This window comes from Myotis daubentonii, chromosome X (genome assembly GCF_963259705.1).
Source record: "Myotis daubentonii chromosome X, mMyoDau2.1, whole genome shotgun sequence".
Lineage (NCBI taxonomy): Eukaryota > Metazoa > Chordata > Mammalia > Chiroptera > Vespertilionidae > Myotis > Myotis daubentonii.
In genome coordinates this window covers 52,083,481-52,110,315 of record NC_081861.1, presented here as the reverse complement: position 1 = coordinate 52,110,315, position 26,835 = coordinate 52,083,481, and the positions used below count along the sequence as shown (strand labels likewise).

The 26,835-nt window shown below is 43.1% G+C and overlaps 2 protein-coding genes across 9 annotated transcripts in view; one reads left to right on the top strand and one right to left on the bottom strand.

Annotated features, from left to right (window-relative positions):
* The window catches only part of ATG4A (autophagy related 4A cysteine peptidase), a 61,397-nt gene extending 52,726 nt beyond the window's left edge, over positions 1–8,671 (top strand). For 4 of the 6 annotated variants that reach the window (XM_059679804.1, XM_059679807.1, XM_059679802.1 and 1 more), the window contains 4 exons: positions 4,394–4,539; positions 5,788–5,844; positions 7,514–7,622; positions 8,134–8,671. In XM_059679804.1, the coding sequence (XP_059535787.1) occupies positions 4,394–4,539; positions 5,788–5,844; positions 7,514–7,622; positions 8,134–8,204 (383 nt within the window). In that variant the 3' untranslated portion in view covers positions 8,205–8,671. The remainder of the gene's footprint in view (positions 1–4,393; positions 4,540–5,787; positions 5,845–7,513; positions 7,623–8,133) is intronic. The other 2 variants (XM_059679805.1, XM_059679806.1) reach the window with 2 other exon arrangements.
* A 1,346-nt stretch (positions 8,672–10,017) lies between these two features.
* The window catches only part of COL4A6 (collagen type IV alpha 6 chain), a 402,326-nt gene continuing 385,508 nt past the window's right edge, over positions 10,018–26,835 (bottom strand). For all 3 annotated transcript variants that reach the window (XM_059680110.1, XM_059680108.1, XM_059680109.1), the window contains 13 exons: positions 26,651–26,725; positions 26,042–26,149; positions 25,841–25,948; positions 24,982–25,053; positions 24,526–24,651; positions 20,579–20,695; positions 20,084–20,245; positions 19,794–19,892; positions 18,146–18,292; positions 17,331–17,447; positions 14,824–15,015; positions 13,841–14,127; positions 10,018–11,635 (listed from right to left, as the gene is read on the bottom strand). In XM_059680110.1, coding sequence (XP_059536093.1) covers positions 11,375–11,635; positions 13,841–14,127; positions 14,824–15,015; positions 17,331–17,447; positions 18,146–18,292; positions 19,794–19,892; positions 20,084–20,245; positions 20,579–20,695; positions 24,526–24,651; positions 24,982–25,053; positions 25,841–25,948; positions 26,042–26,149; positions 26,651–26,725 — 1,871 coding nt within the window. In that variant the 3' untranslated portion in view covers positions 10,018–11,374. The remainder of the gene's footprint in view (positions 11,636–13,840; positions 14,128–14,823; positions 15,016–17,330; positions 17,448–18,145; positions 18,293–19,793; positions 19,893–20,083; positions 20,246–20,578; positions 20,696–24,525; positions 24,652–24,981; positions 25,054–25,840; positions 25,949–26,041; positions 26,150–26,650; positions 26,726–26,835) is intronic.

Genomic DNA, 26,835 nt, shown 5'->3' with positions numbered 1-26,835 from the left:
ATATGCACAAGAATCACCTTGAGAGTTTTTTAAAATACATGTTTGGTAGGTCTTGGGTAGTCCCTGAGATTCTGAATTTCTAGCTAGGTAGTGCTGGTGCTGCTGGTACACACACTATACTTTGAGTACCAAGGACCTAGACACCTGGTTAGTTCTGAAGAGCAGCAGGAAGGGAATGATGTTGTTAGGGAAATTTGGTACAGGATACCTCTCACAAGAGTGGAGTGGTCAGATACTGGACCTTGAAGAAGATTGCAAGGGACAGCCTTATATTATCAAGGGAGAACCAGAGCAGGTATGGGGGATGGTATGAGGGATATACAGAGGACAGGGTGAGGCATCTGACAGGAGGTAAGGGAGTACTCCTTATCTCCTCCACCATCTCCTTGGAGATTCTGGGAGGTGATGTGGAGTGAAAACAAACATACTTGGTGGTGTATGCTAGTCTCCCAGTTGCTAGCTGTGTGACCACCAGAAGAGAACAACTCTCAATCTCAGGTTCCTCTTAATGGAAAATGGGGCTAACACCTCACTCACCATGTTGTCACATCAGAGTAGAGCATTCAGTAAAGAGTTAGGCATGTAGTATATACTCAATAAAAGGTGGCTCCACCCTGCCTGACCTCAACATCTCTTTCCTTTTTCTCTCTTTAAGCCTGGTGTTTCTATACAGTTGCCTCAGCTCTCTCTAATGCTGCCATCTATTGGCCAAGCCTAAGAACTACAGCTTGATGGAAAATTGGGGGGCTAATATTTTTCTAAGTACAAAAACGTAGTTATATAAATTTCAATATCTTCTGTTTCTAAGTTTTTGGGTTACTGTCAAATAAATGTTGCAAAAATCTATTATTATTTGTGTTTGAGGACAATGTTGACACAGATTGGAAAATAATTTTGGAAGGATCTCAGTGAATAGGGTATGCCACTCCTGGGCTTCCTGGCCTCCCTTATCCCAACTTCTCCAGAAAGAATTTGCCAAGATCAAGAAGCTCTTCTGTTTCCTGAGGCCACTGGGGTGATTTTGTGTAGTTTGACTACTCATGAAAGAGGTGTGGACAATCCTCAGTGCCAAAGATAGAGGTTTACATAGTGCCCACTAACTCTCAAAAATCTTTTTGTTTAACCTTCACTCCACAGTCCCCTCAACTTCCCTTTTCTGACTTACCTCCTAGTGTATTAGGTTGGGGGGTTCATATTGGTAGAATGTCTGAAGGGAGGGAATGGATGAGAACTGCCATTTTCTAAACAGCTGTTTTATGCCAGAGACTCTGCAAAGTGTTCTCTCTCTCTCTCTCTCTCTCTCTCTCTCTCTCTCTCTCTCTCTCTCCCTCTCTCTCCTCTATCTCTATCTATTTCAGTAGATAGATATGGATATAGATATAGATATAGATATAGACATAGACATAGACGTAGATATAGATAGTTATATATAGATGTATAAAAATAGGTAGATAATTATATATAGACCAGAGGCCCTGTGCACTAAATTCATGCACTGGGGAGGTGTCCCTCAGCCCAGCCTGCACCCTCTCCAATCTGGGACCCCTTCGGGGGATGTCCGACTGCTGGTTTAGGCCCTGCGGGATTGGGCCTAAACCAGCAGTCGGACAGTCCTCTCACATTCCGGGACTGCTGGCTCCTAACCACTTGCCTGCCTGATTGCCCCTAACCACTCTGCCTGCCAGCCTGATTGACGCCTAACTGCTCCCCTGCCAGCCTGATCACCTCCAACTGCCCTCCCCTGCAGGCCTGGTTGCCCCCAACTGCCCTCCCCTGCTGGCCTGGTCACCCACAACTGCCCTCCCCTGCCAGCCATCTTGTGGTGGCCATCTTGTGATGATGTGGGGGCAGCCATCTTGTGACAACATAGTTATAGTTAGCATAACACCCCTGTAAGATAAAGATTTTTATTTCCATTTATACCTGAAGAAACTAATAGAGGGGATGTGTTCTTAAGAACACCCAACTAGAAAGTAGTGAAGCTGGGATTTGATCCCAGTTTGGTCATCCTTGTCTACCATACCACATTGCTTCCCTGATGCTCTCTTCCTGGAGGGAAGCTGGGAGAAGCTCTTGCTGTGAGAAACTCTGGCCAAGGTGAGACTCTGACTGTCAGATTTGTCCTGCGTAGAGGGGAGATATTTGTCTCCTGTGCTTTAGTAGGGGTTGCCACCTGGAGATCTATAGTGTGAACCCTGTGTTTGCAGTTGGTTGAATAGCCTGCCTCTTCTGTTCAGGCCTTGTGAGAGACTTTAGTTTAGTTCCCACATCGTTTCTAGGACTTTTTAGATTTTCTTTTCTTTATTTTTTAATCCTCACCTGAGGAAATTTTTCCATTGATTTTTAGAGAGAGTGAAAGAGAAAATATCCATGTGAGAAAAACACATTGATTGGTTGCCTCTTGCAGTGCCCTAATTAGGGCCATGGCCGGGGAGGAGCCTGCAGCTGAGATATGTGCCCTGGACTGGAATGGAACCCGAGACCCTTGGGTCTGCAGGCCATTGCTCTTTCCACTGAGCAAAACTGGCTAGGGCTAGATTTTCTCTCTCTCTCTCCCTCTCTCTCTCTCTCTCTCTCTCTCTCTCTCTCTCTCTCTCTCTCTCTCTTAAAAATAGTCTTTAATTTTTTTTTTAATTTCAGAGAGGAAAGGAGATGGAGAGAGAGATAGAGACATCAATGATGAGAGAGAATCATTGATCAGCTGCTTCCTGCACACCCCCCAACTGGGGATTGAGCCTGCAACCCGGGCATGTGCCCTTGACTGGAATTAAACCCAAGACCCTTCAATCCACAGGCCGACACTCTATCCACTGAGTCAAACCAGCTAGGGCTACTATATCTCTTTTAAGCACTCTTGGAAACAGGGTACACAGGCAGATAGGATGCTGCTATTATTCCCAGCACCTTAATTAGAAACATTCTGGAAGAACGATGCTTAATTATAACCCTGCTTTAGATTCGTATTTTCTTGTGCACAACTTCCTTCTCCTCTTAGGCTTCCCTCTAAACATCCTGGTTATTGCTCTTCATTGTAACTTGAAGCCTTTTTGATATAACTGATGTCACCCACCTGTGGTCTGGGGGAACAAGTACCTTGACTTTCATAAAATAAATCATATGGAAGCATTGAGTTTCATATACTCTCCAACATTTATTTGTAGAGAATAATGGATCTAAGAAAGATACTTCTATGACTTACTTGTATTTGTATTGTGTTTTAGGCATTTTACAGAGGTGAATTCTTCTTGTTCTTATAATACCCTATGAGGTAACTGGAACAGGTCCAATGACACCAGTTTAAAAACAGAAAAATTAAGACAATGATTTAATAAGCTTGTCCTAGGTCTGTGATAGAGACAAGTTGAGCTTTCATCAGACATCATAAACATATTCTTTTCCAACAGAAGCACTTATATGTGCCCAATACACTCCTGGATGCCATTCCAGGAAAGGTCTTTAGGGCATCCCTTCCCAGCCCATCCTCCTGCTACAGGTAGGTATTTCTTTGGTTGTCTAACTCAGTCTAAAACACAGAAGCCTAGATAGTCCTCAGGCCTAGATAATGAGGTTAGGGTGTTCCCTTAGACACTTTTGCCTACTCAGTATGCCACTGGTGAGCATTAGGGAAACTCTCAGCCCTTTGAAAAGTAGAGATTTTACTATCCTAAACCCTCCCAGGTAATTATTGGGCTAGACTTTTTCAATTTAATGAAGCATGGTTTTTCTTTTATTTGTAAACATTGATAATCTCAAAGTGAGTTTTCCGAGCAAGGTATATCTGTAAAGAAGTTAATGTGACCAAGGCAGTGCTTTCCAACAGGGATTACTAACTTGCTAACAAGGACTAACTTGCTAGCTAATCAATACCAGAAGTCAGCTTCCTGGTATCTCATCCATAGCAAAGCCAGCATTCCCATTTCTTTTGGAGGCTAAGGCCTTTCTCCTTACCTGATGTGCTCTCTGACAGTAGCTCTGAGAACCAATGTTCTGGAACTAGATGCTTTCCAATGTTGAAAGAGGCAGGAAACCCCCATTGACATCTGAACTCATGGCCTGGTGATACTACCTACCACCTCTTTGCTACTGCTGCTCACAGAGCTTGCCATGTCATCTGTAATCTCTCATCCCCACCTTTTTCCAAACCTGCTGCTTTCCATTTTTGGAGTTGGACTTTGAGGAGATGTGAATGCTAGGGCAAGTCTTCTCATTGAATGTTTAGATTTGAGTGTGGGTGGCTTCCTTAGGTATGCTCACCTTAACTTGGGCTTTCTATCATCTCATTTTCATTGTCACCAAGGGAGGGGTTAGGGAAACCAGAGCGCCTCCTCCCAAGGACAACAGTGGAGCCAGGGCAGGTGGTTTTTTGAAGGTTAAACATGCCTCATTCCAACAGGTGATGAGCTCATTTTCCTGGACCCTCACACAACCCAGACCTTTGTTGACAGTGAAGAGGATGGAACCGTTGATGATCAGACTTTCCATTGTCTGCAGTCGCCACAACGAATGAATATTCTGAACTTGGATCCTTCCGTGGCATTGGTGGGTGTCTGAAGGTTGGGTGGGCTGTGAGATACACTGCCGCCCTATTACAGATTTGTTCCCTGGGTATTTTCCAAGTATATAGGTAGGGTGGCCAGATTATATTAATTTACCACCCCCATGAGAGGTAGTGTAGAATAGTGGGGAATGAGTGGACCCTGAAACCAAATTGCTCAAGTTGAAATTCAGGCCCTGCCACTTACTAGTAATGGACTTAGGGGGAGTCCCTTTACCTTTCTGAGTCCTTTGTAGGGGAGGTATGCTGTACATTGTGAGTATTCTATAAATGTTAGTTATTATTAGCGTTATCATCTTTCACACTTTTCCTTCTCACCCTCTAATTATTGCCACACAGGCCAAGGGAATAATGTAGGGTATCAGTAGGGAGGGAGAAGGTGGCAAGATCCACTGGGTAGGCAGTGCCAATTCTCTGGGCACACAATCCAGGAAGTTTCAGCCCCTCCTGCCCCCAAGTAGTATGGCTGCTGTCTACACACATTGAAGGTGCAGCTGCTGTGAAGTAGCCAGTGGTTCTGAGGCCTGTCTGCATCCTTTCTTCTAATTCAAGGCACCAGTATCCAAAGAATCCTTTTTCCTTAGACCATTCTTTTACTACTAGATGATAGCTCTGAGGATGGAGAACAAGGCTGTTGGTTCTTTTTATTCTAATAATTTCCTTAAAGTAAAACCACCGTATTAAATATTGCCTCTAGCTAAAAGTACTATTTGGATTTTGCCTACTAGTTTAATTGACTCTTCTTTATAGATGTGTATATTTTTACACTAAATGTAATGGAATTAACCCCACACTGGAGATTGGGCTTTAAGTTACTATATCTCACAATATGAGGGGAGAGTATATCTCACAGTATGAGGGGAGAGGGATATGGAGGAAAAGGGACAAGGAGAAAATGAAAGGGTCAGAATAAGAGAGAGAAGCATAGATATAGGAGAAACAGAGGGAGAGGGAGATGGAGAGACCGAAGGAGAGAGAGAAACAGAAAGAGGGATGGGAGAGAGAGAATGAGGGGGAAGGAAGAATGAATGAGCAAATGCTTGTGTCCAACTGAGGCAATGTCTAGGAGGCAATGTCTAGAACATTTCCCAATGTTCCTCCTAATTGTTGGGAAATCACATCCAAGGAGAGTGGACCACATCCCACATAGTGGCTCCATCTTGTAGTACAGGGAGGGCCTTCCTTGGTGCCCCTGACCAGTTCTAAGTTATGTTCTTTTGCTTTCCCCCAAGGGATTTTTCTGCAAAGAAGAAAAAGACTTTGATAACTGGTGTAGCCTTGTTCAAAAGGTAAAGATATATGTTTTTCTTAATCTTAAAAACAAAAGTTATTCAACGTGATACATTTTCAAGACTTTTTCATAGTAACATAAACCTAGCCTGATATGACTCTACTGCAAGAGAAAGAAACTAAGATGTGGTAAATTGCATATAACTTTGGGGAACCAAAGAAAATTTTTTGTTAGAAATATGCTTAGTAAGTCAAGTAAATGATATTTTTAGCTTCTTAAAGTTTTATCTCATTAAGCCTACAAGTCATGAAATATTTAACTAATATTCTACCATTTAACCTAAAAATGCCAATTTCATATAGCTCAGCCTAAGTTTTTTTAATCTGTTCAGAACACTGAGATGATTGAAGAAACTGATTTACTTTGCTATTTATTTAGGTTAATGTACTGTATTCCATTTACAGTTTAATGTACTGTATTATTATTGTTTAGGGGACTTGCCTTTCTATTCACTGTCTTATTTATATAAAATATAGGCATGCTGCTACTTAAAGGAAATACAATTTGGAGAAATCTGTGTAAATACTAAAGCAAGTTATTATTTTTTTTATATTTTGTGTAAAAGAATAGCTATTGTTTTGCTGGATCACCAATCTTTGTATGTGTCTCCCTCATTCTGAGCTTCTAACACATGCCAAATATGTGAAAGACATTGATAAACGCTTATTGAAAAAAATGAAGGGAGATCATAGGGCAGTGATGGCAAACCTATGACACGCGTGTCAGAGGTGACACGCGAACTCATTTTTTTGGTTGATTTTTCTCTCTTAAATGGCATTTAAATATATAAAATAAATATCAAAAATATAAGTCTTTGTTTTACTATGGTTGCAAATATCAAAAAATTTCTATATGTGACATGGCACCAGAGTTAAGTTAGGGTTTTTCAAAATGCTGACACGCTGAGCTCAAAAGGTTCACCATCACTGTCATAGGGAGTAGTTTAAAGGGCCCTGGATGGGATAGCAGGAGACACAATGTTCTCCTATTTGCAAAACAAAGAGATTGGAGCCCAGAGCCTCTTGTAGGTGTAAGGAGGGAAGATTTTTCTTCACAAGTAAACAATTAATACAAATGTCCCTAGCTGAATCTAAAACCCCAGTTAATAGTTAGTTGAAACATAATGGATACTTATTGTCTAAAAGGAATACTTATATTTCAGGATGCAGCAAAACTATATTTATATCACATTTAAAATTAGAAGAAAAATTTTCTGATAAGACTGTGCCATTTAAATTAGGACATATACTGTAAGTGTTGGACTAAATGGAAACCATGCCAATATGTACCAGTATTTCTCTTGGGGCAGATTTTATTTGATTAACCAACATTTCTTTGGAGCCAACACTTCAGGAACATCTCGCCCCTAAATTGAGTTGAGTCCATGCAACTGGCATATGACCTGAACCTCATGATGGAGTTTGGGCAGTGAGTACTGGCCTTCTATCAGATACTCCCTCCATTGGCCTTCCCTCCTGGCCAACAGTTTTAGAATTGAAGAGGGCTGGGTCTTTAGATGGGTCAAATAGAGGATGGGAATATTTGCTAGTTCTTTGCTTTCACCTTTCAACAATCAGGCTACTCTCTTGGGGCTTGGGGTCATAGGCTGCCAATTGGACAGAAATATAGTGACTGCAGTGTTTATAACTGCTTCTATGTCTCCTCAGGAAATTCTAAAGGAAAACTTAAGGATGTTTGAATTAGTTCAGAAACATCCATCGCACTGGCCTCCCTTTGTACCTCCAGCCAAACCAGAGGTAACAACCACTGGGGCAGGTAAGTGGTTGTTCAGGGGCCCTTCAGCCAGCAGACCCACGTGTAGCAATTGGTTTATGAGATAAAAGCAATCATCTGGACCAATCAAGGAATAGTGCTTCTGATTATTTAAATCCTCTGATGAACTGATACTGATGTCAAAGAATGATAATAGCAGAAAATGAGCTTAGTGCAAAAGTTCCATATAAAATCAAAATGACTAGACTTTTTTTTTTTCATAGTCTGGTTCAGAATAATAAATCAGAGACCATGGGTGAGTCAAAAGGTGCCTCCAAGTTCTTACAGAACCTCCTCATCATGTGAATAAGACTATGCAATAAGTCTGGTTATTTTGATTCTTTAGAGAGAATTTCTAATAGTTGGCAGTGGTCCTATCTGTAAGTCTCCTCCACAAAAGCTTTTCTTTAGAAAAACAATTTAAAAATGCATAGTCTTCTCTACTGAGTAATGTATTGACTGTTTTAACTTAAGCATCAAGCTTTTCTTCTTTCTCATTTTTGTATTCTCACAGAATTCATTGACTCTACTGAACAACTAGAGGAGTTTGACTTGGAGGAAGATTTTGAGATTCTGAGTGTATAAAATAGTAGGAACTCAACCTTAAGATTTGTCTTCCATCTGGCACCAGAAGAACATGAACTCATTACATAAAACTTTTGTAGTCAGCAAGTGCCTGTTATGCCAACAGCATACAAACTTGATAGCAATCAATCATGACTGAGCCAATCACCGCTTCTCAGAAAAAACGTTTAACAATCCTCTCCCAGAAAGAACTAAAACAATCATGGGATCTAGGAGCAGAAAGATTAGGAGCCATTCTTTGCTTCTCAGCTTGTCTTACTTGGCCATAGTGACTCTGCCACTACTGAAATGAGAAGGTGGACTTCTGGAAGATAGACAGTAACTCCCACCTTGCTTCAAGCACCAGCAGATGAGAAATGGTTACCCGTGCTTCCGCACCCTTTAGGTGTGACCTCTTTTGGGCTAAATACTAAGAAGCAGTCTGTTCTTTTGCTCTAATAATAAAGTGATTACACCAGGGAGAAAAAGCTCTTGTTAAATTATTTGAATATGTATTTTAATTAATTATAATTAATATCAAAAAGTTTGTCTAAGAAATTATGTCAGATGTGGACTTATTGATCTCCTGACTCTTTGGGGGAACATTACTAGTTAATGGGTCACTGTTCCCTTCTTTACTGATACTTTTGTCAGATATCACCCTGTCCTTAAATGAAATCATGATCACTTAGGTCAAGGGTCAGCAAACTTTTTCTGTAAAGGCCAGATAGTAAATGTTCCAGGCTTTGTAGGCCATATCGCCTCTGTCTCAGCTATTTACTAGTAACTGTGCTGTTGGAAGTACAAAAGTAGCCATAGACAATCTGAGCCTGGCTGTAAACCAATAAAACGATATTTAGAAAAATAGGTGGATGGCAAATTTAACCTACAGTCTGTAGTTTGCCAATCACTGACTTAAAATGTTGATTTTTGTTTGGGAAATTAAAAATCGTGTTTGAATTAGACTCCATTTTGTTTGACAGCCTTATTAGAAAGAATTATTCATGTGGTCACCTTTAATCTGTGTATCATATACAATTCCAAACCTTTTAAGGACTAGCAACATACTAAATTTTAAAGCACATTTTCCTATTGTCTTTGCCACCAACTCTCCTTTGTGGTTGCACCTCAAGTCCCAGCGGTGTCTTCCCCGTTTCTTCTTGCCCTCTTAACCTGTATGCATTTCACTTGCATCTCAACCAAGTTATGAGGAAGGCCAGCAACTGGGGTTTGAAAGCTAGCATCAAGCCAAGGTGTGTTTCTTGTATATTTAGAAATATTATAACACTTGTTTCCTTAGATTCCAAATTTTCCTCTTTTTCTTTCCCCAGTAGGTAATATATTCCAGTGGTTCAAAATTCAAAATATTCAAAATGGTATTCAGTGAAATGTCTCTTCTTCCCAAGTATTAGTTCCGTTCCCTGATGCTCCTGTTGTTATTAATTTTTATCTTTCCAATGGATATATTTTATACTATACAAACATATGCATATATATCTTAGATTTGATTTTAACAACTTTAGCATTTCTCTACTATTGATTTATTTGAAAATGATCCTGAGGTGCCAGAAGTATGTGAACTCCTTTCTTGAACTCTAGCATGGGACTAAAAGCAGTTATAGGCTTATTTGAAACAGGTTTTGGGTTTATTGCCTGTTAGAGGACTCTTTCTGTTCTTTGACTTTAATTGTATTTTTTTCCTGTCTCAATGTTTTGTTATAAAACTCAATTTGTAGTAACAGGAGCCCCCATGGCTCCAAGGGAGACTCATTAATTGTAGTGAGATGGATTTAGAAAAATTTTCATCAAAGAACATCAAGAGTCATTGTTCATGCTAAATTCCTTTTATTTGCGATGTACAGAGCTGACAACCATGTTTTTTACTCAGAGAGGAGGTGAAGATAACAATAATTCAGATTATACCGATTATGTTTTATTTAAGTTGGCACAGTTTACATAATATTTAAGGAAACAGAATCATCTGGAAGGAATTGCCTCATGTCAACATATCTCAGTGTTCTGGGAAACTGATAAAATGGTTAAAACAAATCCCCCAAACATAACACAATACACTTTATAGTTGACTCAGGCTTGCTTTAGGTCTGCTAACTGCTAAAGAGAGGAGTGTGTTAGATTTTTATGAGGTTTTAAAAATATGAAAATAGCTTAACAGGCTACCTGTAAAAGAGTAATTGGAAGGGCATTTTAATGGAAAGTCTCTTACAGTCTCAAAATGCAAAGGAATCAATAAACTGCAGCTTCAGTTTGCCACATTACACACATCTGGATAGCATTTGAAACCGGGACTTCTGAGAAATTGGGACAAGGGATTTACCTTTTTGCTCCTGGAGTCAAAAGTAAAATTCACACCGCCTTACCCACCCACCCTTCTACCCATGGCCTGGGAGAAAGGGCTGTGGTTCTCTTAACGGGCCTGGCCACATTTGGTGCATCCTCCACTCTACTCTGGACCCGGCCAAGTAATACTGGTAGGTCTCTACCTAGAGAGGGAGTTGGCAAGAAGGATGTGATTTGTCTAGGACCATATGAAGTTGATGAGCCCTTCTTGGCTTCTGGCCTTCAAACCTCCCTAAGCAATATGGGGTCCAGTCGTGCTTACTCTCGAAGGAGTCAAAGCTCATCCTAGACTACTGGCTGGCACCTCATTCCATCTCTGCTGCCTGCCTAGACACAGTGGGTTTTCTTGAAGGGTGAAGGCTTGCTCTATGCAGGCCTGAGTCATCCATGAATACTTAGCCAGGTATATATTTTTTTTCATGTGGAAACACTTGGTTCTGGTTTAAGCCAAAGAATGTGTGGTGACCTCTGGACATAAAGAAATGACTTATCAGTTATTATAGAACCACTTTGTGATCAAAATGGTGAGGAAAGCTAGCAGCTTTCTAAGAAGCTGGAAGCCCAGCAGGTCTTTCTGAGGTCACACAAATATCCAAATCAAATAGTAGTGCCAGGTTGAAATGGGACAGCAGATCTCAGCAGGGTGGGCTCACCCATTAGGCCTGAAGGTTGGGGTGACCAGTATCCAGTAGTCCAGCCCAAATGAGACTCCAATGTACAACTTTTCAGATAGGAAAATGGGCTTAGGCCTTTCTTCTTCAGATGGTTTGGGTTTGTGAGGTGACTGTTCTGTGGAGGAAGGGACAGCAAGGGGCAGAATGGCAGGAGCCACCCTACAGGCTTTTCATACACACCTGGCAGCGGCTGACTCGTGTGTGGAGCTGCCCAGCTTTCAATGTTTCTGGTACAGGTTCCTCCCCAAACTGCTGCTTCTCCTCCACTGTTGTCAGCCAGAAACTGTACTTGTTGGCAAAGTAGTGGCAGGTACCCCGGGCACCACTGCACTCAATGAAAGGAGTGGCTCGAAAATCCTCTAAGCAGGAGCCAGGTGAGACCAGGGACTGGCCTCCACCCTCGGCGCCAGCGGCAGTGTGCTGAAACAGAGAGGGGTGAAGTGTGAGCTGGGCCCATGGGAGATGATGGACACCCTGCTGCTCCAGGAGGAACATGTGCTTCCTTCTTAAACTCAGGCCCCTTGGCTCATCCCTAATGTCTAGCCAGCAGACCAAAGGCTGTATTTCTGGACCTAGGCTGCTCGTCCTCCTTTGTAGTAGCTTCAGGGCGAGTAGATCCTTCCAAGATTCCTGTTGCCCACCCAACCCACTGCGCATGGGCTGCGGCCACATCTCAGCCAGTTTTCCAAACTGCTGCTGCCCCACAGAGTTCTGAGGTGTGCTTAGTGTGTCCCCCCTCCCCCAATTCCATGAGCAAATAAGTGTTAGGCTGAATTAAGAAAAAAATCAATAGGTTTTAGAATGCAGTTCTTCTCAGAGCCCGTCTACTTCAAGCCCCAGGTGGTGTACACCAAGAAGGATAAAAGCATGCAATACTTCACAAAGTGTTTAAACCATTGGTCCCTCCCCCAACATATCTATTAATAGCTCTGAATTTACCTTCATTAGAACTTATATTTTCGATCTGTACCACAACCTTTAGAGCGAGATATTGTGTTTGTTACCTGCTATGTACATGTAGGCCTTAGATTAACCTAATATCCTGGCCCTCACTTCAGGAAGCTCCTGCAGCACCCAGTTCCAGGATTTCCTCATCAGTGTCACTCATGAGGCAATAATCTTTGGTCACAATATCCGTAGACAAAAGACCCTCTCTCCGTCACTTTAGCTGGGTTATTATCTGGACCACATGAGGTGGGGAGGCCTCACACACACCCAGCTCAGGAAATGGCCAATGGGACAGACGCCCAGGTTGGACACACAGTTGCACCTTACTTTGCAGAACTTTGGGGAAGTGTGTCTCCATAAAAATGACCTTTCCTAATAAATGAAGTATCAAAGTGTTCCTCATTTTGATCATCAGGTAAAGCTTTCTAGCATGAATGACACATTACCCTGCCTTACTGAACAGAAGACACTGTATTTTACACTTTACAGATGACCCAGGCTTGTTGCTATGAATGTTGGTTTTTGCTTTGGAGGATAATGCAGGGACCCTGTACCAAGAGACGCAAATTGTAGACTTTTTGGGTGGCCTTTGAATTGTTTTCTCCCTCTTTTCTCCCTTTTAGTAGGCATGTCTCATTGCTTCCAGATGCCTTAATAGGCAGTCCAAATTCCCATCCTTACATGTTTTCAGAAAAATATAATATTCTAGTATGTTAGAATTATGTTTACAGTAAGAGTAAAGAGATTCTGAATAAGGGCTTAAGAGCACCCCCATGAGCAAAGCACATGATACTTCATACATAACTTTTCTACCAGTCCTTGTGGAAGCTCAGTGGACAGGACTAAGATTGATAGGTAAGTAATTCTGTATTACACTGGGACAAACTGCCCAATTCACAAAGACTGCAGTTTGGTAATTCTTTGAAGGTACTCTCTCACCACCTCACCCCTGGTGATTTAGCAAAGAAGCTCTGGTGAAGCAGGTACTTCAGGGGGTTCACACTGATTTGCACTGGGAGTTTTCCTGTACCTAAACCTGACCTGTAACTCATTTAATGTGCCAACTTACTCATGGAATGTCATGTGAAGGACTTGATGTTGTCTTGGACTTACAGATGTTCTCAGCTCTTTCTTACCAAGATCCAGCGTGGCTGGCCATTGCCTTCCCATCAAAATGGCAAAGCAGCAGAAATCCCAGCAAGGACATGGAAATACAACATGGCCTCATCTGAGCTTTTTTGGAGGAGGAGGCTAGAGGGAGTGTGGGCACAAGAATGGGAGTGGCATGCCTACACTGATCAGTGAGAATGTGTCCCAGCCCTAAGTAGGGACAGCCTATCCCTCACTGTCCATCCAAATTGTGTGGTTCCTCCTCCTTCCCTTGCTTATGGCATAACTGAAGCAGGCATAAAGATGTCAGGGCTTGTGCTGGTGATTCATAGGCATTCTCACCCTGAACCACTGGGTGCAAACTGTTCCTTTATGCTCACACCTGTAATTACCTGTCATTCATACAAAAGTGGGCTCTCCAGTCTTTAGCCAAACCCAGGTCAAGCATTTCCCTTCCTTTCAAACTCTGTGGTTTCTACTCTGTGTCCCTTAAAACTGGAAATCAGTCTGAGGGACTCTCCCAGAGATCCCTGCCCTCTGCCTCTACAACAGAGACAGAGGCCTTACCATGAGAAAGGAGTACCCCATCCAGAGGCTGTGCCAGCCAAGGGGGCACTGCGGGATGGTGATATCCTGGCTGTGCACAGCAATGGCTTGCGAGGGTGCCTCACACACAGAGCAGCGGCTGATATACTGGAGGATCTTAGTCTGGTCGATGGGCATCATGGGGATGGGAGCAGTGGTTGAGAGCCAGTAGGACTTATCATTGCGCCTGGCATAGTGACACACTTCATTGATGTTGCAGTAGATGAAAGGCATGGTGCTGAAGCGGGGCAGACAAGAGCCAGCAAACCCTGGAAGGAGAGAAGGTGGACAGGAGCAGGGCTGGGACTATGTCCAGGGCTACTAGGACTTGGCTAGATGGTGGTTTGGTTTACATCCATCTGCTTGTGCCAGAACAGGGACACCTCTCCTTACCATCCTGGAACACTGTACACACACTAAAATCTGTTGATCAAATCCTATTTTCAATGCACCAGGGAAGTTTGATAATGAAAATAATATTTTTATAAACTGAATAATTATTCCCTAATTAATCTGCTTTATAAAACCAGCATTAATAAAGTCTACTTTTCAGAGTTAGCATACCTGTAGACAATACAAGTAATTCTTGGGTAATCATCCTTGCCCCACAGGTCATCTTATTATTACTACTATTAATCACTAACATTTCTGAATATTTACTATGCACCAAGCATTGTTCGAAACATTTTACATTGGGTGATTCATATAATCCTTATACCACCTTATGAGATAGGTACTAGAATGAGCCTTGTTCCATTCAGGAGGGAACAGAAGCTTACAGAGGTTGAATAACTTGTCCCCAGGTACATAGCTAGTGTTAGAACCCAGACCTACCTGAATCCAGAGCTGGTGCTTGTAACCCACTACCCAACAGTGGCCTATCAAGGGCTGGGGGTAGTGAGGAGCATGGCTCTTGGTTTTTGTGGGGCAGATGGCCAGGTCTGGCTGTCAGAGTCAGTACCTACCCAAGTCCTGGTTGTGGGCTTTCTCCTGCCCCTCCACAAATAGCAAGCTGTAACCCACCCACAGCTGGGTCATCTCAGCAGGGCACAGGGGCACCTGCTTCGACTGGCTGTGTTTCACCAAGGTGTAACCCACTCTCGCACTCTGTCCAGGCAATCCAGCCCTTCCAAAGGGGCCCTGTTTTCCTGGAGGACCTGAGAGACAAAGAGTGGAAAAGAGTGATCCAGGTGCAGTCAATAATAACAGCAGCTACTCACTTTGTGCTGAATATTGAGCAGGGCACAATTTCATCACCTCAATTTGTAGATGAGTAAATTGAGGCTCAGAAGTCTTACAACTAACAAGTGGTGGAGCTAGAACATCAACTCAGATGTACAGTAGTCCCCCCTTATCTGGGATTTTGCTTTCTGCAGTTTCAGTTACCCATGGTCAGCCACAGTCCGAAAATATTAAATGGAAAATTTGAGAAATAAGCACTTCATAAGTTTTAAGTGGTTGTGCACCATTATGAGTAGTAGCATGATAAGGTTTTGTACCATCCAGCTCTGCCATGCCCGAGATATGAAGCATCCCTGTGTACAGCATCTCCACACTGTATATTCCTTGCCCATATTCACTTAGTCCTCTCAGTTATCTGGTCAACTATCAAGGTATTGCAAGGTTTGTGTTCAAGTAACCTCTATTTTGCTTAATCATGACCCCAAAGCCATTCACATAACTTTTATTATAGTATATTGTTATAATTGTTCTATTTTATTATTAATGTTGTTAATCTCTTACTGTGTCTAATTTATAAGTTCAACTTTGTTCATTGGCATGCATATAGAAAAACCCCCAGTATATGTAGAATTCAGTACTCTCTGCGGTTTTAGGCATCCACCGGGGGTCTCAGAAAGTATTACCCACAGATAACGGGGGACTACTGTATCCAGTTACAGAATCCCCATTTTAAAAAGCATACTGTCCAGCTTCCCTCCCATAGTCACCTGGTTTTGGTTCTCTAAGAGGGGGCAAGGGAGGATACTTCTTGGGCTGCCGGGAGCCGGTCCATCCTTGCTGTTTCAAGGGACCTGGCATATATGGCATACGGTTCTTAATATGTTTGCTCACCTTCTTGGCGCTGTGTTTTAACCAAGGTCACCTCTCTGAGAAAGGTTGTTTCCCCAGGTAGGAATTTTTCCCTGAAGTCAGGGAGGGGATGCCTCTCCTAGAAAGGTTGTTTCCCCAGGTAGGAATTTTTCCCTGAAGTCAGGGAGGGGATGAAACTCCTTAACTAAGTGCCAGGCGGGTAGTTAATCACTACAAACAATCATGCTTAAGCTACATAATCTTTACTCCCTGGAATGGAGATAAGAAACGCCCTAACCTTTGTAATAGAGATTGATAGGATTGAATCAACTGGTATAAATACAGATGGAACCAGACAGAGAGACAGAACTCAGAACACAGAACTAAGGAGACAGGGCTTGGAAGACAGGACCAAGAGAGACAGAGCCTAGGCACAGAACCTACACAGAACGTTCTCTAGGGACAGAAGAACTTCGCTGGTGAGAGCATGCCGGAGGATCCTGGACAGGGACTGGCCTCGGAGCCTGGAGGCGGAGCCTGGCGAGAGAGCATGGCAGGGGATCCTGGACTGAACCTGACTGCGGAGATTGGCAGGAGAGCCTGACTAGAACCTGGTGACTGGACCTGCCTGGAGAACCTGGACAGAACCTGGCTGTAGAACCTAGCAAGAGAGCATGGACACAGAACCTGACTGGAGAACCTGCAGAACTTGGCTGGAGATCCAGACCAGAACTTGGCTGGAGATCCTGGCTAGGCTGCTGATCAACTGAACGCTGTCTCCGTGTCATTCCTTCTTCGCCGACTCCGTCCACGCCTTTGGGGACCCCTGGACCCGCTGGGGCTGGACCCCGGCATTGGGCCAGCCTTGTAGACTCTCATAGTAGGTAACTAAGTGCCTTTACCTGATGAATCAGAGGCAGCAAAAGCAGACTTGGGATTGGGGGGGTACAAATTGCACCCTCTTCTCCTGCCTGAGGCAAATGATGATACCACTTTCCCACTGAGCCTCAGAACTGTTCTCTACTCAGGACAACTGATTTGCTATCTCTGATATAAAGATGGGAAGTAAGTAGCAAAACAACCATACCTGGTCTCAAATTTTCTTATCTCTTATTCCACCCCCCTCCCATCCACATCACAATCCTTAGGTAGAAAAGGCGAGATGCGGGACAGGAAGCCATGCTGTACAATGGAGTCAGGAGTCTTAAGAGCTGGAAGACAATCCAGAAAAGTATTTGGAGCATACCTTTCTCTTTAGGAATATAGGGCTTTAATCCTTCACAGGCTCAGAGGGAATGCATTAGAGCCAAGTTTTCCAGTCTCTGGGTAGTGTCAAGCTTTACCACCAAGTTTCCTAGTTCTCATATTTGAGATTTTAACTCACCACCAAGCCTTAAACCCTCACAAAAGCCCTCTGTCCCTAGTTCTGACATTGCCAGACCTTCAAATCCTGGAGGTCCTTGCAGTCCAGGGAGACCAGGATCACCAAGAGCCCCAGGTGGGCCAGGGAGCCCACTCAGGCCATCTTTGCCAGGGATGCCAGGTAAACCTTTGGAGCCTACAAAGAGAGAAGGCCCACAGAGGGTTACTCAATATGGAGGGTCTGGAAGAGGGGACTCATATGTCATGCCCAGGACTCACCAGGAGAGAGTGCGCCATCCATCAGGTTGGCGCTCACATTGAGCTCAGGGCTGAACTTCCCGGGCTAGTCCTTAGTTCATGTTGGGGCATCTAGGCGCTGGGACTGCACTCTAAACCTAGCCCTTCTGAGCTGCTTTGCCTCTATTTCCTCCTTCCTTCCTCTTATACTCCCAACAGTACTGGGAAGAATGCAGGGCCATTGCTGGCATCCCATGCCAGAAATGAGGACATTGAGGCCCAGAGAGACTGCTAACTTACTCCAATCAAGGGGAAAACTGGGACTAGAAGTCAGGTTTCCTGTCCCCCCAGCCCTGGACTTTCTCCATTGCTTTTCATGCCCCTGCAGACTCCCTCCTCTCAGCAGCATGTTAGTGAGGGTCAAGCTGTCTGGAGTAGCTGTTATGCTCTGCCCACACAGTCTCTAAAACCAAGTACAACTGCTGGTTCTGCTGGTCTTTCCTCCTGGCAAGAAGTTTGGCAACTCTTTGACGAGCAGAGGAAATGCTTGAGGAAGGTGCCCCCTTGGAGCTGGGCTTTCCAGCCAATTTGTTCAGCCTCTCAGCCAAGACTGTCTCAGCTACCAGAGAAGTCATCTTTCTCTTGAACTGTCCTTACCTTGTAGGCCTATAGGGCCTTGAACTCCAGGATCCCCCGTGAGACCAGGGATGCCATCAATGCCCGGGAGACCCATGGGTCCAGGAGGAGCCTGGATGGCTTCTGCAATTGGTGTTTGGCCTGGAGCACCTTGGGGGCCGGAAAAGCCTATGGGCAGGTGGGAGGAATGGAAATGTCAGGTGAAGGCTGAGGAGACAGCCTTCCTTCTGCCTCAAAATCACCAGCTTTCTGCCCTTCCTCTTTGTCCCCACAATCTCTACTGAATGCCACCAGAATGGCTCTCACCACACTTTACATAATGTCCTATTTAACCATCAACCTTCCCAGTGGATTGGTAGCTCCTTGATGACAGGGGCTAAATTGTATTTATCTTGCCTTCTCAGGGCTCAGCACAGGGCCTGGTACATGTTGTAAATATGGTAGTCTGAGGCTTGGCTTGGGACTGGGGTAGTTAGTTCACTCACTCACTGGTCAGAACACAGTGCCAAGGAGGCTGAGGGGATGCCTCTAATTTCCAAAGTTCAGTTGGCATCACAGCCTAGGGCCCCAAATGCAGGCAGCTGGCTTACTATTAAAGCCAAACAAGCCAATTTGCTTACTAATTCATTGAACAAGTATTTCTTGAGTGCCTACTGAGTAAATCAGGGAATAGAGTGGTGAATAAGACAGATGTTTATGGAGGTTATGGTCTGGTGACAAAGATGAAAATTATATAACCTGACAAATGCCATTAATCTTACTGCAAATTGTGAGAAGTGCTACAAAGGAAATGAACAGTGCAGTGACAATGGGAAGGAGGAAGGGGGCTATTAAGTAGAGAACCTGATTTAGAGAGAGTGATGTGTCATCTAATAAGCATTGACATTTAAACTGAGACCATTGAAGCATTAGAAAGAGCTGTGTTGGGGGGCAAAAGTATTCCAGGAAGTTGAAATAGCATGTACAAAGGCCAGGTGTTTTTGGATAACTGAGAGGCTAGTGTGGCCAGAGCACAGTGAGCTGCAAAGGGAAAGGGCTGGTGATGAGAATCAGGAGGGAGGCATCACATAAGGCTTTGTGGTCATAGCTAATTTATTTATATGCCATAGAAGTCAGTGGATGATTTGTTTTTATAAGATCTCTCGCCACTGTGTGGAGAAATGATCACTAGTGGAGGTCCACAGTGGAAATAGGGGGACCAATGAACAGGTCACTGCAGTGATTCATGTGGGAAATGTTGATGGCTTGGACCTGGGTGGTAGGGGTGGAGGTGATAAGAGGTGAGTGGATGCAAGGCACATTTAGGTGACACAATCTTCGGGGCTTGCTATGTGTATGAGTGACAGAGGTGGTGGTAAAGGATAGGAAAGAGGTTCTTCATTTCTGGATTGAGCAAATGGGTGGGTGGTAATGTGAATACAAACCCAATACCCACTAATGTAGAATGAGGAGACCAGTGGCAGGATCTATGGTGGCAGAGCAGCAGTGACTTTTAGTCCTGGCAGCTGATGGAGGCAAAAATATTGCCAACCTGCCCACTGGAGGAGCTTGATCCAGCTGTTTCAAGCATCCAGGCTTTCTTGGCGTGGTGTGTAGTGACTCCTGAAGGAAAATACCCCAGACCCCTCCCTTCAGCTTATGATCAGCCTAGCACATACTCTCAACTCACCTCTTCGGCCTGCCTTCCCCTTCATTCCGGGAAATCCTGGGTCTCCAGGTGGCCCAACCTTGCCTGGCATCCCCATGAAGCCAGGCTCACCTCTCATGCCTGGCAAAGTCCAAAGGAAAGCAAGTCAGAGCTTGGCATGATGGTGCTGGTTGCGGGGAGTAGAGACTAGGCAGAGATGAGGGTGGGAAGAGCATTATCAGCTGGCTTCTCGTTACAGGGCTATAGGAAGGAGCCACATCTGACTGTAGAGTGGAAAAGGGCCCAACAACCAGCCAAGCAAGCAATCATACCTTTCTGTCCTAGCTCTCCAGGGAGGCCAGAGAAACCTGGAATTCCTTCGTCTCCCTTTGGCCCTTTAGGACCAGGAATTCCAGGGAAGCCAGGGTCTCCAGGGTCACCTTGATTTGAAGATGGCCCAGGGAGACCTGGGGGGCCTGGGAGGCCTGGGTGGCCTAAAAATGAGACAGGAAGTGGGACAAGTAAGTGCAGGTGAGCAGGAAGTGACCACTGCTGAAAACCTTGGAACTGATATGAAGTCAAAGCCTATCCCCAGGGCAGAGAATGTTCTCTGGCGTCTGTGGGGTCCCAGTGCCCAGACCTTCCCAAACCCTTTTAGCAAAAAGTAGCCTGTTGCAGTCCTTGATCTTCCTGCTAAGGGAGGGAAGTGAGGCTGAGCAGGCCCATGTATGTCCAGCCATAGAGATGGGGCTGGATTGTATATGGGACCACCCCAAACTCCAGACAAAAGGTGATGGCCAGCCCTCTTTTGGGCTTCCTGTCTTTACCTCGTTCTCCATCTAGGCCTGGTCGCCCAGGGTCTCCAGGCTGTCCTGCTATGACTGATGGCAAGGAGAGGCCTGGGGCACCAGGGGGACCAGCAGGGCCTTGAGGACCTGGGAAACCTGCAAAGAACAAATAAAAGGAGCTGCATGGACTTTGTGTGCCCAGCAGAGGGCCAGGCCCTCTCAGAGAAAATGGATATTTACACAGAAATTGGGAGACCTTAGGTAGTTGCCAGACGAACAGATGCCAGCAGAGGGCTCTTCTCCCTTCATTTTACTTTGGCAGTCAGCAGATGAAGTAGCTGACAGGGCTCGGAGACTCCCCTCTCCCCTTCCAGAGCTTTGGAAATTTCTAGCTCCCCAACCTCACTAGTAATGGAAATATTTTAGATTTCCCCCAAATCAGGGAATAAAATGCATGACTGCAACACATGGAATTGATGTTTCCCAAAGTGTTTTAAATCTACTCTTTCTGTAGCACATTTCATTAAGTTAGTCAGTTATGTCTGATGTTGTTCAGAAAAGCTTATAGATGGAGGCACAGTCCCCAGCCAGTCAGAATAGACACCTGCTGGGTCAGAATGGAGGCACCCAGGTGCTGTGCTTCTTGATGTCTTCTAGAGCTAACTTCTAGAGCTTCTAGACAAATGGAAAAACAGTTTTATAGGTAATTCATATTAACTGAATGCTTGCTTAATTGAGCTTAGAGAACAAATTTCTCTACTAAATCCCTTTTTCCTTTTTTGGCCAAAGAGAATAGTTATTTATTAGAGTAAATACAGAATACTTGTTTGCTAAATTTTAATACTGCCTTACAAGTTTTCTGTTTGTGGAATGATCTCTATTATAATATGTTCAAAATGAAAAAGTTTAACTGATGACAGATTTATTTAATATGAACACATTGAATATTTAGATGGTACTCTTGATGGAAAAACACATCAAAGTCATACATACAAATGTCAAAGTTCACATACTTTTAGCATGAAGAAATGTGCTTATTACTTTGGTGTATTCTAGAAGGTATTCAAATGAAGAGAAGTAGATTTAAACTGGTTGATAAGCTATCCTTGTGGTTGAGATTATTTTTGTTTATGACAAGAAAATTAAAAAATATTAGTTGCATTTTAGTTTCTGACAAGCTGACTATATTTATTAATGCTGAATTTCTCATATTTAGGTAAGGAATAGTAAAAGTACACCCATAAAAACTTGTAAAGAAATATAGCAGGCTGGTTAATTCAGGTGTTTTTAATAAGTTCATTAATTAATTGAATGCTGAGGAAATATAGAGAAAGAAAAATAAATTTCAAGAAAAGTCTCCAATTATTATAGGTCTGAAAAAGAAACAAAATAAAAATACAAAGAACAACTAGCTGCATAGCCACATGGTACTACTTTTAATATTGTCAACTGTTTCTTGATAAACATTTGAAGTTATTTTCATTTTCACAAAAGTAAACATCTGAAAAGGAAGAAATATTGTTTTTTTCCTGAAAAAATTACTGAAATTGTGCAAAACTAGTAAATGAGACAACATATATAGTAGACTAAGTGTGGGCAGCACACTGATTATAAAAATTCCCATTTCAGTTTTTGAAGCCACCTCCTCTTTTTACCTGTTTCTTTATTTTATAATTATATCAATTTACCATTAAATCTGAAATAAAATACTATTGACCTCAAGGAGTAGAAAAAACAACCACTTAAATGAGCATATGAAAACACAAGATGGCATATTTTCCCAAGTCGTTCCAGTGTCAGAGCATTAAAAAACCCTAAATATACAAATTCAACTTCTAAATATTTCATACAAATATAAAAATGAATGATGTAATTTTAAGTTATTTATATTATTATAGGGTCCAGGGTTGCTTTAACAAGTTTCCTTAGGGGTAAACCCTCATTTTACATGGATTTCTATGATCAAATCAGAGATAAGTTCCTATGGATGAGGGAATTATAATATTTGCTTTTAAAACAAATTGTTTTAATTAGATTTTGAGAAAAGCAGAAGAAAATTTAGGAATAATATGTAAAAAATAATCCAGATACAATGAACATCTGTTCCACCCCCCCCCCAAATTATTTAAGAAAAAGAAGATAGCATTACTTTTCCTTCAAAGATCTCACCAACTTCCCTCCCAATCAGAGGCACCCACTCCTGAATTTTGTGTTCATTGTTCCTTTTTTATCACTGTTTGACCATTCTTATTTGTATCCTAAACAATATTTTGGTTGGTTTTGCTTAGTTATGAACATTTAGCAATGGAATTATACCAAATGCTTTCCTCTGGTACTTTCTCCCCCCCACCCCAACATTATGTTCCTGAAATGTATCCATCTTGTCATGTGCTGTTTACTGTATTTGTAATTGTGATTTTATTGCCTCAGATAGCTAAAGGAAATTAATAAATTAATGACCAGGCATTCATAATCCAGATTTGAAAACTGAAAAGGCAATACCCCTGTGCTTCTATTCAGGTTCCCACTTCTCTATCTCCTGGGAAAGAAGTCAGATGATCTCCTTATAGGCTCAGACCATGTTTGAGCCCTCATTTTGGAGAACCTGCTGGCTTTTAGAAAAGAACAGGTTGGTCTAGACCTGTGGTCAGCAAACTGTGGCTCACGAGCCATATGCGGCTCTTTGGCCCCTTGAGTGTGGCTCTTCCTAAGTCTTAGGAGTACCCTAATTAAGTTAATAACAATGTACCTACCTATATAGTTTAAGTTTAAAAAATGTGGCTCTCAAAAGAAATTTCAATCATTGTACTGTTGATATTTGGCTCTGTTGACTAATGAGTTTGCCGACCACTGGTCTAGACCAAAGGAAAGAATAAATAGGAACAGCAAATACACCAATATAAAATACAACAGGAAATGAATTAATGTATGAATGACTATAGATCCTGGAAAACATATACACATTATACAAACATGCACATAAGTAAGTAAAATATGGGACCTCAGATCCCAGAGCTATGAAGAACAGAACATTTTGCAAATATTTTCCCCCCAGTTAACATGTAATGATATAATGGCCAACATTTCTTGAGCAACTACTATGTGCCTAACGCTGTGCTAAGTGCTTTTGTATACATTGCCTTACTCCTCATTGATTCCTCATCAAACCTCTGATGTAGATTCTCTTATTATGTTCATTTTATAGACAAGGAAAACTGGGGGTCCATTTGGAACCAAGGGGCAAGTAACTTCCTTGTTCAAGTTCATATAGCTAGTAAGAGGTAGAGCTGGAATTTTAATTCATCGGTGTGACATCAGAGCCCATACTCTTAGCCATTTCTGTTTTCTACTGAGTGGGATATATATGGGTCTTCAGAACATTCCTAAAGAGAGTACAATAATTAAAATTCACTCTCACTATTTAAGAGGTGAGGAAAGGGAGGCTCAGAATGGAACTTCAGACAGTGTGTGAGTCAGGGGCTGAGATTAGGGCAAAATCTGCTTTTTAGTAAACCCAACAAATCCTAATTGTGTGCCTGTTGTGTGCTTGTCATAGGGAGACATTTATCCTCTTAGTCTTGGACTCCTTCCAGCAGCCACACAGTCTTCCTAGGGCCCTGGGATTGCCATCCACACTGGACACTGAGGAATTTCTGGCAAACCACTAAGTGGACAACTCTGTCCCTCAGGACCATTAAATCCAGGCCCTGGGCCAAGTGTGCAAGAGAGGCCCTTAGTTTAAATAAGGGAGGTATCTGGAGGCTAGAGAGCACTCTATCAACTCCTTCCTCAAACCACTTCCCAGGAAAGCCCTAGGCATGCCTACCTTGTTTTCCTCAGCGGTCTGTTTCACTGGGTTCTGAGATTCGCAGAGATGTGAAGACATGCACAGCTCAACCCCGTGAGCTGCATGGCCCTGACAAACCCCAACCCTAGCTCCCCAACCAGGTCTTAGCTTCTACAAGGCCTGATTTGGGGTTACTTACCTTGGCCACCTTTTTGTCCTTTCATGCCTGGCTTGCCTGAGGCTCCAGTGCCAATTCCTGGAGAACCTTTTTCTCCTTTGGGACCAGGCAAGCCAGCTGGACCTGGCACACCAGTTATACTAGGTCCTAGGAGGAGAGAACAGAACTCAGTGTGTGTGTGTGTGTGTGTGTGTGTGTGTGTGTGTGTGTGTTTGTGTGTGTGTGTATGAGGCCCTCATGCATAGCTCAATTATTAGAGGCCTGTCTGAAATAAGAGGAAGGAGAGCTCATTCAAGTAGAGGGACAAACCCTATCCTCTTTCCTTCACATATCAAAGTAGTCCAAATTGGGGACTAGCAAAAAGATCTAGGAGTCCAAGCATATGGGATACACCACAGTCAAGAACTCATGGCCAGCCCCTATCAGGCTTCTATTAGAGCTGATGCTCTCTTTCTTGCCTTTGAAGGTCTTCCTTACCTGGAGTTCCATGAGTACCCTTCGTTCCTGGAAGCCCATTTAATCCATGTAAACCAAGAATTCCAGGATAACCTAAGGGGAAAGAATATCAGAAATGGCTTTAGCAACTCTAAATCATGAAGGGCCAGCAAAAGGTCTTGTCCCCACGGGCATTGCAAAGTCCTCATTTTAAAAATAAGTGTGAGAGGGAAAAAGACAGAAAGATGGATGAGAGATAAACATTGATTGGCTGCCTTCTGTACACCTCCTCCTGGGGGTCAAGCCTGCAACCCGGGCATGTGCCCTGACCAGGAATCAAACCTGCGACCTCCTGGTGCATGGGACAACACTTAACCAACTCAGCCACACCAGCCAGGCTGCAAAGTCCTCATTTTAAACGTCATGTTCTTTCTTGAGGCATTACTTAATGCCCTAAGTGAGACTAGACTGCTCTTAATCTATACACTCCACCCTAAGTTTTCCTGACTCTTATTAAACACCTGTATAGCTTTAAGAACAGGATGATAATTAGGTTTCTTAAAGAAAAATTGAGAGCAGCAATGCCAATACCTTGAATTGCCAACTCCCAGAGACTCACTGCCCAATCTCTAAGTCAGGGAAAGACTTTTATATGCTATGGCATTGACCTTCCCTGATAATTCTTCTCTCCATGAATTCTATGTTCTTATGTTACCATTTATACTTGTCCTTTTTTTTTTTCTCTCTTCATCTTCCTTTCCTATTATCCCTCACGTGGCTCAGTAAATGGCTCTCCTGAACATGGCTTAACCTGAGCTATTGTCTCCTAATAAAAAGTAGTTGCTGTCCTTTTTTGAGGGAAAGACCCCTTATTCCACTGGCTTCTCCAAAATACTCATACCTTTAGTTCCTATTAGGCCAGGTGGTCCCAGGGGCCCAGGTGAACCTGGGTAGCCTGGAGAACCTGGAAGCCCTGGATCTCCTTTTATGCCTGAAATCCCAGGGATCCCTAAAAGTGAAACCAAGGCAGAAGTTCAGAATGGGTCATGCCTTGAAGGTAATCCTATTTTTTTCATAATAAAGTTGTCATGTGGCATGGTACCTGGGGAGCCAGGAAGGCCAACATCTCCAGGAATACCAACTTTCCCATCTTCACCTTTAATTCCAGGAACACCCAAGTCACCAACTAGCCCAGATTTTCCTTTCATACCTACAAATCAAGAAAAACACTGAGTGATCAGGTCAAATTTTATGCAGTGCATTCCTCCTTTATAGAGGGGGAGTAGGAAGTTGAAGCCACTTGAACTGTCAAGGTTGCTAGATCCAAAGAAGGAACTCTGAAAAGGATCATAGCAGCTGTTTTCACATTTGAAAAGTGCTGCCCAGTTGAAAAGTAAGTAAACTTGTTCTGCATGCCCCCAGAAGTAAGATCAATGGGTGGAAATGTTCGAGAAGAAGTTTAGATAACTATAAACTAAAGGGGCAATACCATTATTCCACAGATCTTATCCCATATAAGGCTACAAATCTTGAAAAAAGAGTAGGCTGGTTTGCTTGGGGAAAACTGTGTGCTGCCTGTGAGTGGACACATGACAGATAGGAATTTTTCTGCTCTGGATAGAAGTTGTAGAACTTGGGGTTGACCTCCAAAATTCCTTTCAATCCTCAGTTTTTAGGAGTCACAAGTGAGACAAAAGTACAGAAACCTTACCTTTCAAGCCGGGTTCCCCAGGTTCTCCCTTAGGTCCTGGGCTACCAGGAAGTCCAAGTGTCTGGCCTTGATCTCCTGGGGATATCAAAACATTGTTCAAATGTTCAGGAGAAGCTATAGCTCATTTTGCCAAAAGGAGAACTTTTTAAGGCAAAAATCTTTCCAGATTCAGTATAGCCAGAAGA